General features: G+C 35.4%; 2 protein-coding genes across 2 annotated transcripts; both read right to left on the reverse strand.

Annotated features, from left to right (window-relative positions):
• Positions 1-4,070: 4,070 nt before the first annotated feature.
• On the reverse strand, positions 4,071-9,455 carry LOC126779929 (uncharacterized). Its single transcript, XM_050504132.1, has 6 exons — positions 9,317-9,455; positions 8,326-8,790; positions 7,618-7,789; positions 6,459-6,562; positions 5,919-6,257; positions 4,071-4,971 (listed from the first exon to the last, which is right to left on the reverse strand). The coding sequence occupies exons 1-6, from the start codon at positions 9,387-9,389 to the stop codon at positions 4,091-4,093; spliced, it is 2,034 nt and encodes a 677-aa protein (XP_050360089.1). The 5' UTR covers positions 9,390-9,455; the 3' UTR covers positions 4,071-4,090.
• A 1,777-nt stretch (positions 9,456-11,232) lies between these two features.
• On the reverse strand, positions 11,233-17,058 carry LOC126780009 (uncharacterized). The gene is made up of 5 exons (XM_050504249.1): positions 16,923-17,058; positions 15,737-16,258; positions 13,618-13,789; positions 12,409-12,512; positions 11,233-12,039 (listed from the first exon to the last, which is right to left on the reverse strand). Exons 1-5 carry the CDS (start codon positions 16,990-16,992, stop codon positions 11,705-11,707), a joined length of 1,203 nt encoding a protein of 400 aa, XP_050360206.1. The 5' UTR covers positions 16,993-17,058; the 3' UTR covers positions 11,233-11,704.
• Positions 17,059-22,110: the final 5,052 nt, after the last annotated feature.

Below are 22,110 nucleotides of genomic sequence, written 5' to 3' on the forward strand. Positions count from 1 at the left end.
AATATGGATTTATTTCTGTTATACGTTTATATTTGTATGCTAGATGTTGGTGTATGATTGCAGCCACTTGATCATGTCGATGCTTATAATCGGTCAGCGCGAGAGATTTGCAAGCCCCCGTTATGTGTTGAATAGTTTCAGATGCTGCGTTACAGTGTCTACATAAGTCATAATGTACTTAATTTGTGATTATAATTCATCTCGTGCTTGACGGTGAAGGAAAACATCATGAGGAAACCTGCATGTGTCTAATTTCATTGAAATTATACCACATGTGTATTCTACCAACCCGCATTGGAGCAGCGTGGTGCAATAAGGAGGATTTAGCCCAGCAATGGGACATTAATAGGCTGTTACTGTATCATTACACGCATCAATATAGAGTATCACCATAAATGAGTTCTTACAGAATAGCAATATATATATTAATACCTAAATATCTAAATATCTGATTTACAGATGATGAAAGGTCGGTATGGCAATAAAAAAGTAAACCATTTATTTATTAGTTTTTTTTAATTATACAATAATGTGATTTTATTTATTATTACAGGACCACCTACCTCATATCCTATGAGTTATTACTTTCACCGTTGATTGCCTGGAAGAGATCGCTATGTAGCGATAAAGTCGCCAAAGTTGTATACTACTTTTATGTAGGCTGTTATGTATTTTTTTTCTATTTGTGGTGTACAATAAAGTATAATTCAATTCCAATTCAATTCCATTTATTCGCTTTAAACTTTTGTCAATAATTCTAGATATTCATCTTAAGGCAATAATAGAGTATAAATAATATAGTAATAAATAAACTAGTGAAAAATCAAGTAGAAAAATGAAGTAAGCGCAGTGAAATGTCAAAAAACGTTTGACAACCAACGATAGACTATGTTTATGAAATTAATAGTATGAACGAAAACCAGAAATGTGTTATGTTATGTAGTATAACGTATATATAACATAAACGTACATAAATTATAATTTTCTGCATTTCTTCTCCATATAAACTTTAATTATACCAAATTTCACAACCCTACTTGCGCGCAATTTTTTTTAAAAAGAGATACAAAGAGTTCTCTTCATATATTAATATAAAGATGCAAAAATCAATTATTAGTTTAGTAATAGCCTGTGAATGTCCCACTGCTAGGCTAAGGCCTCCTTTCTCTTTCAGAGGAGAAGATTTGGAGTTTATTCCACCACGCTATGCACGGAATACACATTTCAGTGAAATTAGACACATGCAGGTTTTCTCACGATGTTTTCCTTCACCGTAAAGCACGCAGTGGCGTAGCTACCTAGGGGCTAAGCGGGGCAGTGCCCCGGGGCCCTCAAGCTCAGGGGGCCCTCGAATCCTTACCAGAAATCTCGATCGAACTGAATCTTTTGGAAATTTCTCCCATTTTCAAAATAAATATGACAGGTTGCAACCCCACTTTAATCATGAGTAATAAACCCTTGAATCTTTTCTATTTCGTTTTATTAGCCAAACCTACACCAAGTATTAATTGTAATTTATGTCGTTACTGTTTGATATTTTTATTATCTGTCATTCTGCAGTGCACAAAAAAGAGCTTAAGTAGCTTAGCATTTTTAAAGTATTTGTATATTGTATATATCATATTTTTATTTGATAAAACCTAATCAGCTTACTTAGCAGGGGGTCTCATTTTTTAATTTGCCCCAGGGCCCTTGGTTACCTAGCTACGCCACTGAAAGCACGAGGTGAATTATAATTACAAATTAAGCACATGAAAATTCATTGGTGTTTGCCCGGGTTTGAACCCACGATCGGTTAAGATTCACGCGGTCTTACCACTAGGCCATCTCTTCTTTATTGTTAGTAATACATATTATTTTTTTTCGATTAGGCTGCAGCACCGTGGACCACATCCATACTGTTCGGCAATTTGTGCAGAGGACCGAAGAGTATAATCAGCCGCTGTGTATGGTATTTGTGGACTACGAGAAAGCCTTCGACTCCATCGAAACCTGGGCAGTGCTCGACTCATTGCAGAGATGTCATATCGACTGGAGATATATCGAGGTACTGAGATGTCTGTACAACACCGCTACAATGGCTGTCCACATCCAGTACTGTAAGACGAAGGCGATCCAACTGCGCAGAGGGGTGAGACAGGGGGATGTAATATCCCCGAAACTGTTCACCAACGCGTTGGAAGACGTTTTCAAAACGCTGGATTGGACTAGGTATGGAGTCAATGTAAACGGCGAGTACATCTCACACCTTCGATTTGCCGACGATATCGTCATCATAGCAGAGTCACTGGAACAACTCACCGAAATGCTGCGTAGCCTAGGCGAGTCTTCCCGGTGTGTCGGTCTCGGTATGAACTTGGACAAGACCAAGGTCATGTTCAATAGGCATGTCGTGCCGGGACCGATATACGTCGAGGGGAAACCTCTCGAAGTTGTTAGTGAATATACCTACCTAGGACAGATAATACAAGTCGGTAGGAACAACTTCGAGAAGGAAGCCGATCAAAGAATTCGCTTGGGATGGGCAGCATTTGGCAACCTTCGTCAAGTCCTCAAGTCGTCTATACCGCGTCTTACCTGCCATGACATACGGTGCTGAAACGTGGACACTAACTGCGGGACTAGTCCACAAATTCAAAGTCGCTCAGCGTGCTATGGAGCGAGCTATGCTCGGAGTATCTTTGAAGGATAAGATCAGAAATGAGATTATCCGGAAAAGAACCGGAGTCTTTTTTTTTTTTTTTTTATAGAAAAGGAAGGCGGACGAGCATATGGGCCACCTGATGGTAAGTGGTCACCAACGCTCTTAGACATTGGCATTGTAAGAAATGTCAACCATCGCTTACATATCCAATGCGCCACCAACCTTGGGAACTAAGATTTTATGTCCCTTGTGCCTGTAATTACACTGGCTCACTCACCCTTCAAACCGGAACACAACAATATCAAGTATTGCTGTTTTGCGGTAGAATATCTGATGAGTGGGTGGTACCTACCCAGACGAGCTTGCACAAAGCCCTACCACCAGTACAAAATTTCTCTTAGTACTTGAATGATTTCATCAACAAGAGGATTTGTTTCAGGTTCCATTTTAGCTGAAACCGCTGAAGACTTAACGAAAAGTGGTTAACTATTGGTGTAGAAGATAATCAAGCGGTGCAGGAATTTTATATAGTTGGTCTATAGTCCAAAGTGACAATATTCGGACTTTCGGTGTTCTAGGTGTAGCTTTTTTCGATTGTTTTTTAATTTAAAGATAAAATAAGAGAAGTATAACGATTATAGTTATTAGTTACTTTGGTTATGTACTGCTAGTAGTTTTGAAAGGAAATAAAAAGGCATTTTATTATTATTTTATTTTATATTGTTTTTAATGCAGTCGAATACGTCTATTAGGCAAGTTTTAATTCCACTTTATGTGATTTCAATAAGTGTTTTCATAACTAACTACTGACTAGAAGCAGTAGTTTTACATACGCGTGTTAGGGGGGGGGGGGGAGGGTTTATATATATTTTATGTATATATATAATTTAATTTAAATCCATTCACTGGTTTAGCCGTTAAAGCGTAAGAGACAGACAATGTTAGTTTGGAATCTTTTGACGGGCTGGTTAGCGTGGTTGATAGATATTATATATGAGTTCGATACCCACCCAGGACAGGTATTAGTGTGCATGAACATGTCTGTTTGTCCTGAGTCTGGGTGTTATTATCTATGTAAGTATGTATTTACAAAAGAATTTACTACATAGTGAATGTAGGATATCAGCTGTCTGGTTTCCATTGTAATAATAAAAATAATAATGTCCTCCAGACCGATTACGGCCACTGCGGCCAATCTCAAGCGAGATTAGCCATGTGCAGGACATATTATGGTGCACAAGTGTGTGCGCAAACATAGGTGCACTATAATATCTCTTGCGTAGTTGGCTAATCTCTCTTGAGATTGGCCGCCGTAGCCGAAATCGGTCTGGAGGACATTATCATTATGTGTCTACTGTGATTTATACAAAAGGGCAACGCTACAAGCCACGACCGTAAAACATGTTCCATTAAAACTTTAACTCTTATGATAAATACAATTTTATTTCACAATTTAGGATTAATCATCACTTTATATATATTTCTTTTGAGTTCAACTTCGTAATCAATATCACTATCATATATATCTTTCACATCCGTAAGGAACCTTCTCTTGTTGTTTATAGTTTTGAGGTTACCTTTATGAAACATTGCGTTATTAATGTTAGCTTTTAAATAATCCTCATCAGCGACATCTGTTTCTGAATTTGTTAGTTTATTAATTTTAGTCTTTAAATACTTATCAGTATTCACATTACTGACATCTAGAATAGTGGTGGGGTCAGTTCTTGTATAGAGTCTATTATCAATTTTCTTATTAGAATCTTCAAACAGTGGTTTCATTTGAGCTACATTGTCCGTTTCAAAGTCTTGCCTGTGCTTAGATTGTTCCGTTTCTGAGCTCACGTCTGTTTGTATATTATCGTTGTTATATTCAGTATCCGAATAGTATCCTTCGATATCGCTTCCGTAATGTATATCTTTATTTGTAAAACCACTTTGCGTATCGCTATTAATATTGAACTTTCTTATTTTACCGTAGTATCTGATTTTGTATACTGTCGTTTTTTTCGTCGTTGTTGTCATTTTATAAAGGTCTTTTTTAACGTATTTTCGTATGTAGTAATTGCTTTTGTGCATCGGTGGTGCGGATGTCGTTGTTGTTTTGGTGGTCGTTGGTCCTCTTCTGCTCGATCCTCTTTCCTTCTTATTGATCAATCTGAACTTCTCCTTGTACAATCTCATTTTGCGCTTCAGTCTTGATATTATCGTCGCGTTTCTCACATACTCCGTGTACACAGTGGATGATGTTGGTTGGGTGGTGGTTTTTGTTCGGAAAATGAATTTTTCTACTTCCTTCGTGTATTTTTTTGTTGATAGTTTCCGTTCTGAAATTTTTATTGCTTAGTTAAAGGGTAATATTCATTCATAATTATCTCGTCTTGGTATTATTAAGTGCAATGAGGATTAAATAAAAAAAAACACTAAGATATGTTTAAACATTTAGATATTATTTGACCAGCTGGTGCCCGTCACGTCATCCGCGTGAAAGTCGATTTTATTACGATATACATATTAAAAATAAATGCATTTTCGTGTTATGTTACTTATTTTTTGTCACCCACAGTCTTTTTTATAGCTTTATTGTGTATTAGAGATCCTTTGTATCCTTTGTGGAAATACTTAAAGAAATGCTTTCACGGTAGAAATTTCTAGATAAATTAATGTTAGAGGAACAATGCACCTAGCTTGAAAAGTATATAAATGTTCATTCACATACTAGAAGATGAAATAAATATACTTTATATTGACTTGGGAAAAACCTGTAATCCAACAAAGCGTTAGTTTCATATAAGATTTATATAATAATAATAATAAATTTTATATAATAAGAAGGCGGACGAGCATGTAGCCCACCTGATGGTTAGTGAAAACGCCAACTAAACCAACGCCCATAGACATTAGCATTGTAAGAAATGTTAATTACCAATTAAATCGCCAATGTGCCACCATTCTTGGGAACTAAGATGTTATGTCCCTTGTGCCTGTAATTACACTTACTCACTCACTCTTCAAACCGGAACACAACGATAAGAAGTATTGCTGTTTCACGGTAGAATATCTGATGAGTGGGTAGTACCTACCCAGGCGAACTTGCCCAAAGCCCTACCACCAGTAAAACAAAGCAAAAAGATGCTTAATATTTTTAACAGTATTTCTTACAGTCAGACGGCCTACTCACCAGTCTGCCTACCTAAACAAAAAATAACCATTTGATGTATCAAATTATGTCTTTTGTTGAAATTTCAATCAGTTTGACGACTTTCTCAGTTACCTTCAGCTGCGCCGCCAACCTGTCGTCGGCCAATATCCTTGTCTTCGTACACCCTGTGCTTGACAGCATTCTTTATTTCCTGTATTAATAATTTCTCTTTACCCGTCCCTTCTATTCTCTCATACGGTATGATAATCAACGCCCTAATCGCATCATGGGCTATATCGATAGCTGCTTTGGTAGTGTTCGGGTACTTTTGGACGTCTCTTAGGAAATTCGCTACGTTACGCAAATCATCTTCGATGAATATCGCATCAGCTACGTCCATGATAGCATTCCAGTCTGGCGACAGTTCCTCTCTTCGATTTAGAAGAACACTCATTCCATTTGTGGCTTCTGCTGCAATAATTAAGAGAAGTGGATGTACAGGAAGACAGCTGACAAAAATAGTAGACAAAATGGTATGGTGTGAGTCCCGCGGTACTCACGAAAAATGTGTAAACACGTGAGCACTATAACATGTGCTGTGCTAGTCTCCTTTAAGATTGAACGCAGTGACGACAGTTTAGAAGGGCGTCATCAACCCACATTGAAACTTACATTTTATAATGTCTCCGGGGAATGTACTCGCGAGTTGTACCATCGAAGTGAGGGTTTCTGAAACTACATATCCAAACATCATCAGCTCTTCTTTACTGTTAAGTCTGCAATTAATAAAATGAATATAATTAAAGCTGAGATGGTCAAATGGTTAGAACGCGTCTATCTTAACCGATGAGCGTGGTTTCAAGCCCGGGCAAGCACCACTGAATTTTCACGTACTTAATTTGTGTTTATAATTTATCTCGTGCATGACGGTGAAGGAAAATGTCGTGAGGTAGCCTGCATGTGTCTAATTTCACTGAAATTCTGCCACATGTGTATTCCACTAACCCGTATTGGAGCAGCGTGGTATTAGCCCAGCAGAGGAACATACAGAGGCTGATACTAACTTTACTATATAATTAAAAATTCTAAATTAAGGACTCAAAGCAAATACTGGTGAATAATTCAAGTTGCAGTAGATTGAATTTCTTTTTAATTGGACTATTGTACATATGTATTGTATAACATTACATGTAAGAAGCTTTAACGGAAGGGTGCTAACAATTTTGATTTTTGCTTATATTATATTGGAGGACTGTAATCTCGTTATGTTTATTTACATAACCTGTGTTAAGGATAGCAATTTACCAACCCAGAAATAGGCAAAAGTAAATAAGAACATTTCTATTAAAAAAAGAAATAAAAAGAAACTGTTTGCGTGTATATATTTGAATAGGAATATTAAATTTGCATTTGTTTGTCTGTTTGTCCGTTCGTCCGTAAAATGTCCTTTGGAAGTTCCATGTTGTAATTTTGGGAGAACATAGCAGAAGAAAGTTGGTTCCATAGTTTGCAAGTACGTGACAGAAAAGATGTAGGAACATCAAAGCATCCTGGTGGTAGGAATGAAGTTTGTTCCGTCTAAGTCTTTTTTTATTTTGTTATTTATAATGTTTTTATAAATAAATGCAAAATAAATAAATAACTGCCGTGTAATTCTGTAAGAACTCACTTCATTAATCACCCGTGAATTGTTGACAACCGACTTATGGTGATATACTATATGGATGCGTGTGATGAAATGTTTAATTATCACGGTCAATGTCGCGTCACTTTCTGACATTACACGAACGTTTGCGGTGAGTGAGAGTGTGTTCTAAAAGAATATGTTTACCTTAAGACTTCGTTGTGCAGCCCAGTCAGGAGCGGTTCTAGGTCTTCAGATTTCTTTTCGGTTATTTTTTTCAACGAAACGATCAAACCCGACGTGAAATAACCCCCACGGGTTTCTCTTTGTACTTGAATGATTTCATTAACAATAGGATTTCTCACGGGTTTCGTTGTTGCTGAAACAGACTAAGTCTGTACACCAAGTAGTTATAAGTAGGAGTTGGTCAAGTTTTCCGAGGTGTTGGATTCAAGCCCCGGGTCGGGCCAAAAATATTATTATTGGGTTTTTCTGTCACAGAATCTGGTTCAGTCAGTGTACACTCCCGTGCCTCAGAAAGCATGTAAAGCCGTTGGTCCAGCATCTGAACTCCAGCTGCGTCGGATTACTATCACATTGGATTATGAGAGTGAATGAATACAGAGTGCACTTATGTTTTCGCAGGCATTTGTGCACTATAATATATCATGCACAGTTAGCTAATCTCTCTTAAGATTGGTCGCCGTGACCAAAATCGGTCTGGAGGACATAACAATCTGCCAAGATGAAGCGCAACTGCCTTTCTGATTCGAATAAGAATAATACACCCAATCAAATAAGTCATATCTCTCCTCATTTCTCATTTCCGCAGTCTCTTCACAAGCTCTATCATTTATTTCAAGTACTATTTGTGTTACAACAGAAGATTTATTCATTAGAACTTGTACAACTCACTTGGTACACTCATTGTTGTTGGTTGGAATATATCTTCAGTGAGGTCTGGAAATTCTGGTATCTGTGAAGTGGAAGGAGTTGAACTAAGAGTAGTTACAGCACTGAACGTAACTTCCGTTTCAGGTTGCGTTTCTGTCTTTTTTGCAAGTGTCGTGTTGTGTACTGTCTCAGTTGGTTTGTTGTCTTCAGTTGGCGAAGTTATATCACTTGAGGTGTGTTGTGTTGTTGTGAGTGTGTTAGCTGTTTGTGTTGTTTGTGTCTGTGTGTTCATCGCATCAGATGTGTTCATGAAGAAATTATAATAATCCGGTTTTTTATCTTCCCAATCTTCATAATTGTAATCAAATATGTCACTTTTTCTGGCACTACGGAGTTTGTACATTTCTTGATTTCTATTTTGATTATATTTTTGTGGCCGGGTCTGTGATTTTTTTATATAATGCGGCATAATTTCATACTGTTGTCCTGCAATTGAAATATTTTTTTATATAATTATGATTAAGCAAAAGAACGAAATACACTTCTAACGCTACTGCGTGTCACGCTTAATTCTTTAATAATTCATCTCATTAATGTTGGTGAAAATCGAAGTTATACAATTTCGAAAATCCGTTTGCTATAAACAAGAAAACATACGAGATTTCTAGATCATAATTAAAAAATAATTAATTCAAGTCGACTTTTAAAAGAACTGAATTAATTTCCAAGGATATATTATTTTTTTATTATACAAGGCAGACCGTAAGCTTTTCCACCAATTAAACTTAAGTATAATAAATACAATAAAATGTACTTATATTATAATAATAATTTATTTTTATATATGTCACAGGACAATCTTTTAGACGGCGTATTTTTGCTTTAAATTTGTAATGTGTATTTTGTTCTTTTTATTTTAATTTTGTATTTTATAAAAAAGGCTGTATATACAATAAAATGTATCTATCCTGCCTGAAAATACATATTTAGACATATATATTTAGTCATTTACCTTCACAGAATGTAAATAAGCAAGTCTCGATGACGCCCAACACAAGAGACCATATGATATACAAACGCGGCATTTAACTTACATAGTCTGAAATTATAAAAACGAATGCGCGCGCAACTCTGTACACGTTATAAAACGTAATAAGCATTTAACTTCAAAAAAGTATATTTATTGCTATGTAGTAAATCGACTTTTATATCACAATGAAAATTCTTTTATAACAGCTATACATTTGATTAATTTTGAAAGTTTTCAGTTTGTTACCTAAGGCGTAGCCTAGCGAGTAGCGTGACTATGAAATTAAAACAAAATTAAAATACACAGAATAGATATGATATAAAAATATCGAATTAAAAAATATTTTATTTATGTTATATTCTACATATCTACCATTTCTACTGTTTACCATGGAGATAAGTTTTCTGGAACTGTGCTATTAATTTAGCCAAAGCACCACCAACTTTGGAAACTAAGATGTTGACTTGCGCCTGTAGTAACACTGACTTACCATTCAAACCTGAATACAACAAAACTTATTGCTGTTTGAAAAGTTGTTTAAAAAGCCAAGATGGCCTAGTGGTTGGAACGCGTGAATCTTAACCGATGACCGTGGGTTCAAACCCGGGCAAGCATCACTGAATTATCATGTGCTCAATTTGTGATTATAATTCATTTCGTGCTTGACGGTGAAGGAAAACATCGTAGGAAACCTGCATGTGTCTAATTTCATTGAAATTCTGCCACATGTGTATTCTACTAACCGGCATTGGAGCAGCGTGGTGGAATAAGCTCCAAACCTTCTCCTCAAAAGGGAGAGGAGGCCTCAGCCCAGCAGTGGGACATTAACATCATGTCACTGGGCCATCTCAGCTCGATCAGTTGCTACGTAATGCTGAATTTTTATATAAAGAGTGTATGTCGCATATAAAAGCTAGTTATCAAGAACAAACAATTGGAAGGTGTCTTATTACTGATGGCTCTGACACTAAAGGGAAAGGCTGCGGTCTGCCTTACCCAGTTACCGTTAATTCGACTTACATAGGACATAATAAGACAACTTTTATAAGCCAAGCTTGCGATACCTAAATATATAAGATGTAGATACCGATTTGTATAATTTATATAATAATAATAAAATTTTAAAAGTATCAGAATTTTTATTCACACAATGTCTTGTCTTAATTTTAAATGTTATCATTCGTTAAATTTGTTTAAAATGTTGTAATTTTGTAATCATTTAAGTTTAATTTTATCGTGTATTTTTTTTTAGTGCAACTCAAATGTTTTACAAACTAGAGAATTGTCGCTTTGTTGGCGGGCGTTAATAATTGCGTCACTGTTTAACATTAGCAGTTATTATCGTTCACATTTTGTTTCTGATCTGACATGATGGTTTTTTTAAATTCATAATTTTATCCAAAAGTTGTTTGTGAAATGAAAATTCGTCATTTGTATTTTGTCAAACTAAATACAGAATAAATAATCATATGGTCTTAATACATTTCGGCTGCTGCCTCGTTGGTCTAGTGGCTAGATGTAAGTTCACAGACCCGGAGGTCCTGCGCTCAATTACCGGGTCGGGCCAGTGAAAAGTTATTGGGTACTTCTATCAGAAAATTCGCAGTAGCAGTCCGGAGTGTAGAAGTTGGAAGTCTGTACAATCCCGTGCCTCAGAAAGCACGTAAATCCATTGGTCCTGCGCCTGAACTCTTTCCGATCGTGTCGGATTGCCATCCCATCGGATTATGAGAGTTAGGGAATAGAGAGTGCACCTGTGTTTGCGCACACACTTGTGCACTATAATATCCTCTGCGTAGTTGTCTAATCTCTCTTGAGATTGGCCACCGTGGCCGAAATCGGTCTGGAGGATATTAATTTAAAAATATTATAAACAAGGTTTCTGAAAACTACGGACGGCCAGTTAAATTTCATTTATTTAGATATATCAACAATGTAACCATTTAAATACATAAATGAAAAGTACTATCATTATTAAAACATGATTCCGCGCTTACTGTACCTCTTTTTATACGTAGTTTGTGGGCTAATTATAAATTAAAATCGTACAATGCTCTTGTGTCCATTACAATAAACGCCGTTAGATTGCTGATGGAGTTGCCTCGCTTCTGTAGTACTTCAGGGATGCTTGCTGAAGCGAATATATACTGTTTTTACGTATTAATGCGAAAAAGGTGTGTCCCCTTGGTTCACATGTGCTGGCCAGCTCCAACAAAATTCTAATCATGGTTGCCAATAGATTAGACTGTATATTTATAAACCGCTGTTGTAAAGTTTCAGCTGGACCAGTAAATTATATAAGTAGTAGATATTAATGTTTAATTTATATATTTTTTGTAGTTTTGTTACTTGAATAAATAATAATAATTATTACATATTCTGACGTCGCTTATTTTCTAAATCTTCACCAGGATATAACCTGCGCTTGATAACATTATTTAATTCGACCACTAGCAGTTTCTCTCTAGCTGTGTCATGAATCCTTCTGAATGGCGCGTACATATAATCTTGTATAGCTGCTTCTATGATCTCGTCGTCTGTTTTTGTACCGTTCGGATATCTTTTTATATCTCTCATAAGGTTTGCAATGTTATCTATATCTGTTTCTATGTATACTGTATCTACAATATCTATTAGACCATTGACGTCTCGCTTTAGAACCGTATGCTTGTTTTCTAATGCGTATTCCGCGTATTTGAAATGATCTGAAATTTATTTTAATTTAAGATGTTTTTTTATATACTTGCTCTCGGCAAATGAGTCTCTTCCACCTGATGGTAAGTGGTAGTAGAGTCCAAACGTGACGACGGCCAGTACAGTCGAGAAGAATGCTCTGTACTAACCGCCTCCTTGCCGGCCCGTAAGATGCCTCTGCACACCACGTTTGAAGGACAAGGTATATTGCAATCAATTCATAGATTGAAAGCTAAATACATATTACAAAATAGCAATTGTTCCAATATTTACGAACAGTAAGATGGTTTCAATCTTAGTTTTGGAGCAAATAATACACTGTGTATCATTCCAATCTTCAGCTCTGTAAGCCACTGGATAAATGAAGCTGTTATAGTTACCTTGCATGACGTCAGTGGGTTCAGAGCCTAGCATCTGAAGCATCGCTTGAAATACTTCTGCAGCCATACCTCCAAATATCAACATTTTATCCTCGTCGTTCAATCTGTAACAATATTGTTATGTAACGAAATAATTTGATATAAAATAAATACATTTTAACCTTAAATTGACATATCAATTTTTTTTTTCAGCTTATCGCTGTTCACTGCTGAATGAACGTACCGCCCATAGAAAATCAACCATCCCGATTTTGGGCAGTCCGCATCCATCCTGTACCTGCCACCTTTTTTAAATCATCGGCCCATCTTGTCACAGGGCGTCCTACACTACGTTTGCCTAAGCGTGGTCTCCACTCTAACACGTGTCGGTTCCATCGGCCATCGATGCTCTTGGAGACATGACCAGCCCACTTCCACTTCAGCGAATAAAATAATAAGTGGAATCAGCATGACATTGGTCGACGTCTATACCATGTATAAGTAGATATGGTATTCATTGTGGATTCGTGAGAAATGGTCTTTTGAATGACGACAAACTTGTTTTTGGAACTTAGGAAGCTCCAATTTTAATAAAATAAAATAAATGAAAAATTAATTTTATAAAATTGTTATTTATACTAATGTTAGTTGCCACTGCTAGGTGAGGACCTACTCCGCTTCAGAAGTTTTAGACGTTGGTTAATAGCACACACACGTATAAACACAAAAAAAAGGCGAGATGGCCCAGTGGTAAGAACGCGTAAATCTTAAACGATGATCGTGGTTTCAAACCCGGGCAAGCACTACAGAATTTTCATGTGCTTAATTTGTGATTATAATTCATGTCGTGCTTTACGGTGAAGGAAAACTCCGCGAGGAAACCTGCATGTGTATAATTTCATTGAAATTCTGACACACGTGTATTCCACCAACCCGCATTGGTGCAGCGTGGTGAAATAAGCTCCAAACCGTCTCCTCAAAAAAGGAGAGGTCTTTAGCCCAGCAGTGGGACATTCACAGGCTGTTACGGAAATTACGGATATACACACGTAAGGAGGTCACATATATGCTGGTTTTCTTCATCGAGCACACATACACACACACGAACACACAAATTAAGGACGTAAGGACGTTAAGATTAATATATTTCTATCCAGTGGACAGCATCTGTGGATATCAAATAATAGCGGGCTAAAATTATTAATGGTTAATGCAATATCCGTTTCATACACTTGAATTCTTGAATTCAGCGTTACTATTAAAGGCATTATTTCGTTCGGATTCTTTCGGACCAACATCTTGAACAGAACAATTAGACTCGACGTGAATCGTCCCTTCTCATTTGATATTTCTTTTATATCTTCGTAGAAAGGGTTTTTCGTAGTCGTCGATCGTGTTACAGCTGGAAGAGAATATTATAAAGATATTATCTGGTGGTAGGGGTTTGTGCAAGCTCGTCTGGGTAGGTACCGCCCACTCATCAGATATTCTACCGCAAAACAGCAGTACTTGGTATTATTGTGAATTGGTAAACCGGAAGGTTTGAAAGGTGAGCGAGCCAGTGTAATTACAGACACAAGGGACATAACATCTTTGTTCCCAAGGTTAGTGGCGCATTGGCGACGTAAGCGATGGTTAACATTTCTTACAATGCCAATGTCTATGTGCGTTGATGTCCACTTACATTACATTAGGTGGCCCTAATGCTCGTCCGCCTACTTATCCAAAAAAACTGTTTTTCTTTTAGTAGTGATTTAAACAATACTACATTTGAATTTGTCATTAGAGAATATCACATATATCGTGTAAGGATCTTAGGGACTTTTATAAATTTAATTTAAGAAAAAAAGTTGTTAACATATAAGAAAAACAAGTTAGTTATAAAAACTATACAACTAAACAAATAATCTAATTTGTTAGAATCATTAATAATGTTGTGGGTAGAGGAAGAAAAGTGAGTACACCTTTTCTGTAGTGTCGCGGGCCGCAAACAAAAAATATTTTCGTAATGAATAAGCTCGAAACCTTCTCCTCAAAAAGGGAGAGGTAGCCCAGCAGTGGGACATTCACAGGCATTCATACATTCACAGTTACCAATGATTTCTTAGGGATTGTTACAAATTAAATTGAACAACTATGAACGGATATCGCGTATATTTTAATTTTTTTTTATCATTTCATGACGTTTCAAACTTTGCAGTCTGCAACCACTAGCAGTTGTTTAATTCAAATGATTTAGGTGTTAATAAAAACCTTTTTTGAAATTTAAATGTAACATCAAGTGTCACCCACAAAAGCCCGGCGGGCCGCGGATTGAGTACAGCTGGTTTAGAGGGTATGTCTATGCCAATTACATATGGCGTACAGTATAACGATCAGTGGCGTAGCTAGGTCGACAAGGGCCCCGGTGCATAAGGAAGGAATCGGGCCCTCATATATCTTTCTCGTAGCTTGAACTTATATTGGCCTTCAAAATTATAGATAGGAAAAAGAATAGGAAACAGTCAGTTCAACTTATCCCTAGTAGGCTAAATCCGTACGTCGTCTCTATGAGGGGTAGAATCTCTATGTGTTTAATAAAATAAAATGGTAATAAATAAACAACGACGCAAATGACAATACAGAATATTTATATACAGATGAGATCAATAAAGACAAAAAAAACTATTTTTAACAGAATTCCTCGTCCACGCAAGATTTTTTTTCTTTTTTTCTTTTGCTTTGGGGCCCTGGTGCACTGGGAAACCACCTGGCCCTACGATAGTTACGCCACTGATAATGATGCATTCAGGATACTGTTGGGATTGCCGCCCTTTGTAGTGCATCACTGATGTTTGCTGAAGCCCGTGTGGATGACTTCTATTGAAATCTCTCATCTATCATTGCAATAACCCAAAGCGACAGTGGCCTTATACATGGTTAGAACCAAGATATATTAATATAGAAAATATAATTACAATTCACGAATTCATACTTCTGGTGACCCAAGAGCTGACGCTTATTTATTCGTAGGGGTAGCTTACAGCTCTTGGGCTGAGTCTAGCGGTGCAGAGGTAATAGTGCGAGCGTCTTGGGTACAATGACACAGGACAATCTTTTAGCGTGTTTTTGCTATAAACTTGTAATGTGTATTTTGTTTTTTTTTTTATATATATAATAAAAATGACTGTACATAGTTTCCATGGTTATATTAATGGTAAATACTTAAGTACATATATAACTTTAGTAAATAAAACAATCACTCGAGTATTTATTGAAATAAACGCGCACATTGAATTCTGTTATAACCTTTTACCGTCCGATGAAATTATGTTAAATATAAAATACGACATAAGTAATAAAAGCTTACTGTGATCGAGAAAATCTTGTGTATTCCCAGGGAAGTAAGTTTCGAAATGGAGAGATGGTGGCGAACTTGTATCGGCACCGCTATGTGTCGTTATGAATACGTCCAATAATTTCTCTGTTTCTTCAGGAAAAGTAAACCGTGTGACAGGAGAACTAGTTGTACCTGTTGACGCAATTGTTTTAGATGTTTCTTCAGTTTTAGCTACAGGATTAACTGTGTCTGTAATATTTAGATTTAATATTGATTGTGTATCATTTTCGACTTTTATAATATCAGATACATTTGTGTCCGCTATAGCTGTTGTTGTATCATAAACTGTTGTAACATTTGATTTATCAGTAATTGTTATTTCAGTATAATCCCGTTTGAAAGCTGCTTCTTCATTGTCATCCCAGTTGTAATCGTAATCAAAGTTATTGTTTTTACGATGTTTATTTAAATTATAACTTAAGTTATGTAATTTGTGGTTATATCCATTAATACTCTCTGTATGTTGGTAGCTTTTCCGCCTTAACTTGAATCCTGAAATCAACACAAAAATTACAAATTTTGACCACTTTTATCATAAATAGAAGAATTACTTTATAAGTTTCCTGAGTGTATTTTATCACTGGTGGTAAGTGGTCACCAACGCCCATAGACATCATTCCTTAGATCACTAAACCGCCCCTAACCTTTGCAACTAAGATGTTATGTCCCTTGTAGGCACAAGGGTCGCGATCAAGTCACACTGTCTCACTCAAACCAGAACAAAACAATACTAAGTGTTGTTATTTAGCGTTTTATTGTATTAAGCGTTTTTTTATTGTATAAGAAGGCGAGCGAGCATTTGAGCCACCTGATGGTAAGTGGTCGCCTAACGCCCATAGACATTGGCATTGTAAGAAATGTTAACCATCGCTTATATCGACAATGCGCTACCAATCTTGGGAACTAAGATGCTGTGTCCCTTGTGCCTGTAATTCACTCACCCTTCAAACCGGAACAATAATATCAAGTACTGCTGTTTCGCGGTAGAATATCTGATGAGTGGGAGTACCTACCCAGACGAGCTTGCACAATTCCCTACCACCGATAAATGTTAGAAGAAATTAGAATGTCTGATGAGCTCGCAAAGTCCTACCAACAAGTAATGTCCTAAATATTTAAATCTATTAATAATCAAAAAAAAATTTATCAAACATACCCTGAAATGTCTGCGCGTAATGTGGCGAAAAATTATACAACATTAAATAAATAACCAAGTTATATATCATTGAAGTAAATAATATGTGATTTATAAATCAAAACGAAGCTATTTACTTTGTCGAGAGTATATAAACTTTACGTGTTATTTTATTAGGTATTAAAAATAAATCCGTATAGAAAAAACTTGTTACAAGTTGTGAATTTTATAATATATTTTAGTTTTAAAGTAGAAAAAAATATATTAATTTACGTGATGAATGATAATTATTATAAAGGATGCTCAGAGATTAAAGCGGATAAGATTAAAAACCTTTTGAACTTTTCTATCGCCTGTTTCAACACAAGAGGAACAAAGACAGACAAACAACTTTGACCTTGATTTGACGCGATACCATTGGTCGAGATCTTAAATATTTATTAAGATTCGTGAAAAATGGCGTCTGAATGACGACGAAGTTGTGCTCAGAACTTTGTAGTTCAGATTAAATAGGAAATACGTAGTTAAGTGTGATATGGTTTCATTATAAATAAAGATATATTGGTCAAGAAATGTTTTCAGTAATACAGAGAAGCTATTTAAAAAAACATTCGGAATATCTCAATATAAGGTTGGTGTTGATGTTTGGGGTTACCCAGTAGTTTTGATACTTTAAATTAAAATCATCGAGTACTGCTGGTCAGATCGTGTAAATTGTTTTCTATCACATTTTTACTAAGCCAAGCCTTCTTAAGTAGTTACAAAAAAACATTGTTCTAGCGCGATGCAAAAGACAACTAGCGCCATCTTTTCACATCAATGAAAAGAAAAATTAAAAATAATATTTGGAATAATGTCTTTTCTTGAACAGTTGGTTTATCTGAACTCCTTCTTTGATTGGATTAAAAGCATCTATAATTCTATGAAGTGGAATGTGAATTATATCAATGTGAACTAGCTATTAACTTATTAGTCGAATTAATAAACGAGCTGTGCTTGAATTCAAATCACTCACTCGTCAAAAATTGAAATCCATCTCGGTAATGTTCTCTTTGATGCACATGACATATTTATTATTCAATGTCGCATATCACTTTCAGACATCAAGCAATCGGCGGGAGATTCAATTTTGTTCAAACGGTATTCTGTATTTACTTATTTGTAAAGGTATATTTACATTAAGACTAGGTATATTTACATAGGACTGCCTCGTTGGTCTAGTGGCTTGATATAAGGCCGCAAATCCGGAGGTCCTGGGTTCAATTCCCAGGTCGGGCCAATAAAAAGTTATTGGGTTTTTCTGTCAGAAAAATTTTCAGTAGCAGCCCGGAGTCTGGAAGTTGGAAGTGTGTACACTCCCGTGCCTCGGAAAGCACGTAAAGCCGTTGGTCCTGCGCCTGAACTCTTTCCGGTCGTGTCGGATTGCCGTCCCATCGGATTATAAGAGTTAGGGAATAGAGAGTGCACCTGTGTTTGCGCACACACTTGTACACTATAATATCTCCTGCGTAGTTGGCTAATCTCTCTTGAGATTGGCCGCCGTGGCCGAAATCGGTCTGGAGGACATTATTATATTTACATTATAGTATATAAACATTTATATACATATAGTTTAAAGATTTAAAAACGTCAGATGCATACCGTCATAAGTTTTATACAGTGAGAGTTGTCCAAAATGTGGAGGTAACCATGAAAACTGTGAAACCAAGGAAATTACTTGTCTGAATTACAAAGGCCCACACATGGTTTTAGATACAAATTGCCCCATGTTCCTCAAGGAAAAGAAAATTAGAAAAATTATGAGTGAAAAAAATTAAGCTTACAGAAAGGCATTAGAAGTATATATTTGTGAAAATATTCCAAGAACACATCCAATCACTTATTTGTTCAACAAGAAACGATAAATGCCTCTAATAGTCAACTAGAAATGGAGTGTTCTTCAGGTGAGGGAGGGAATGAAAAGGACGAAGTAGAATAAAAAAGTTCAGGAAGAAAAAGCATGAAAGAAAAAAGGAGAATCTCAAAACAAAAGCGTGTTAGAAAATCAGTTGAACAGTTAATAGAAAACGAAATAGGTTATGATAATAATTTAGGGAAGACATGTGAAGAATAAAAAAATAAAATAGATTTTAGAAACTTATTTAAAGAAATAGAGTTTAAGAATATTTTGCAGATGATTAAAAATGTTGTATTAAAGTCTAACCAAAAATGGGAAGAAAAGGTTTTTGTTTGTGTAAATTTATTTATAGATTTGAAAAAAGTAATAGTTAGTTTATTTAAAAGAGCAGAGAAAAAAAGTAGTAGTGAAAAAAATTTTAAAATAAATTTTATACAATGGAATGCACAGAGTCTATGCCCTAAATTGGCTAGTTTTGATGCTTTATTAATACAGAACAAAATTCACATAGCTATCATTAGTGAAACGTGGCTTCTTGAATCTACAATAATATCTATTTAAGGCTACAATATTTTTAGGAATGACAGACTAGACTCATACGGTGGAGCAGCAATTGTTGTACATAAATCTATTCGCGTTACACCAAAACAACTAAAGGTTAATAATGTAGGTATAGAAGTCATTAATATTAGGATTATAAACTGTAAATTTTTACGAAACGTAGTTTCTGTCTATTGTCTATCGAGTGTTCGAACTTCACAAAGTGTGGGATAGTATTTTTTCCAAATCTAATAATAGAACAATTGTAGGCGGAGATTTTAATAGCCATCATTCCAATTGATCTACTAGTGGGGATGTCCGAAGAACACAACTTTTTGATGCTCCATTAGATAACAACTTCATAGCACTTAATAATGGACAACCATCCCGGCTAAAATTAGTTAACGGGATTCTTCAACAATCATCACCTGACATTACCTTTGTGTCAACTGATATAGCAGTGAATTGTAATTGGCACGTAAGCAATGAAAGTCTAGGCAGCGACCATTTAATTATTAGTTATAATTTTAACTATACGGATACTTTGCACTTAATACAAAGAAGAAAATATAAGTTACCTGTTTGGAAATCTTATAGTTTGACGCTAAAAGAAACATTTCACAGTTATTGGGATACACTTTTAGATAACAATATACAAATTATGTACGATTTTCTTGAAGTTGAAATAAACAAGGAATATACATACCCAAAGCAAAGATTTGTACAGACCCCACGAGAATTTTCACCCCTAGGCAATATTGGAATGCAGCTTTATCTAAAGTAGTTGCGGAACGCAGATTAGCTCTTAGTCAATTTAGAAGGAATCCTATCCCAAGCAATCTTAATTTAATCGAAAACAAAGTAATAGAAAGCCAAACCATGATAAAAAATAAAGCCAAAAGTCGTAATTGCCATAAATTCTGTAGTGACATAGATGAAACAGTAACTCTAACAAATATGTGGCAACGTATATGTTGGGTTAAAGGACTTAAATACAAAAAAAGTTTTCATTAACCTGACAAAAAAAAAGCTGAGTTATTATGTTCCCTTGCTCCTGACTCAGTATTATCGCCCCAATTTAATTCGTCCAACTATTGCCTGGAATCTTTCCAATACACGGGTTAAACAATTGCCTCAAGAAAAAAGACACCGCTCCTGGTGTCGGTAATATTTCATTTTCTATGCTTTATAATCTGCCAGACATCGGTAAAGAGTATTTGTTAGTCATTTATAATCGAATTTTTTCTACGGGCATCATCTCAGAACAATGGCGAAATGTCGAAATTTTACCAATTCTCAAAGGAGATTCTACCTATGTAGAACTAGAACTTCGACCTATTTCACTCATGTCGTGTATTTGTAAAATATTCCATATTATAATTGCTAAGCGTTTAGTGGTTCGTGGAAAAAAAAATTATCACCTTGTACTAACAGGCTTAGAAGGGAACAGTAGTGCTTAGATTGTTTGACTAGATTAGTGTCTCAAGTCCAGATAGGTTTTTCAAAAAATATTCCTACGGTAGTATGCTTTCTTGATATTGAAAATGTCTATAATAACGTGTCTGTGTATGAATCGGTTAGAATTCTGGATGAGTTACAAATTAGTTCTAAAATATGTAATTATTTAAGGTCAATTTTGAGTGAGAGAATTTTAAGAATTAAAATGGAAACAGGGAACAAAGAACTTATCAGGTGGACTAATAAAGGACTAGCACAGGGCGACCCAATATCACCTCTTATTTTTAATATTGTTACTCATAAAATCTGTCAACTGTCATTAGCTACAAATAATATTACTCTTTCACAATATGCTGACGATTTTGTTTTCTATATGAGTTTAAATAATCTATCAACATGTCAAATCGTTATGCAAAAAACCATAAATTTAATTATTTCAATTTTGACTCAGTTAGGCTTAAAAGTGTCTCCAAAAAAGTCGAAAATATGTCTTCAGTAGAGGTCATAGACGACAAACTATTTCCTTGAAAGTTATGGGAGTACAATAACAGCAGGTGGAAAATCTAAAATATTTGTATAAGGCTTGACAGATCACTTCGGTGGACAAAGCACATAAATGAAACTATTAATAGAATATCTAAATTTATAAATATTTTAAAAAATTTAGCGGGGTCAGATTGGGGGATGCATTTGAATAACCTACGTAAAATTTACATATGCTTAATACGGTCTAGAATAGATTACGACAGTTTTATTTATGACAATAGTAGTAAAGTTAATTTATCTAAACTCGATAAAATTCAAAACCAAAGTCTTAGAATAATAGGGGGATTTATAAAAAGTACGACTATTCATGTAATGGAGAGCGAGTTAAGCCCCATTATTCATAAGAAGGCATTTTTAGCAAACAAATACTGTTTAAAAGTTGAATTTTGCTTAAACAATGTCACAATAGATCTTTTAAATGAACTAGGTACACTTTGTTCTAACAATTGTTGGCAAAAAAAGGAACCTTTATTAGCATCCAGATTTTTAGAGACAAAAGATAACAATATAGCCATAATACACTTGAAATGTTTTTATTAGATACGTGGATGTTGAGAATAAATTCACAAAGTTGTATTAAGCATAAACTACCTGATGTCATTTATAATAAAAAAATTAGGAAGTAAACGCGATTAAACTTAAGGCACTGGAAGATTTAAATGAATTGTATAAAGATTTTGTTACAATATATACAGACGGATCTAAAATTAACGATGGTTCTAGTGCCGCGTTCCATGTTCCAGTAAGAAATTTCAAAGAAAAAATCAG

This window comes from Nymphalis io, chromosome 30 (assembly GCF_905147045.1).
Source record: "Nymphalis io chromosome 30, ilAglIoxx1.1, whole genome shotgun sequence".
NCBI classification, from domain to species: domain Eukaryota; kingdom Metazoa; phylum Arthropoda; class Insecta; order Lepidoptera; family Nymphalidae; genus Nymphalis; species Nymphalis io.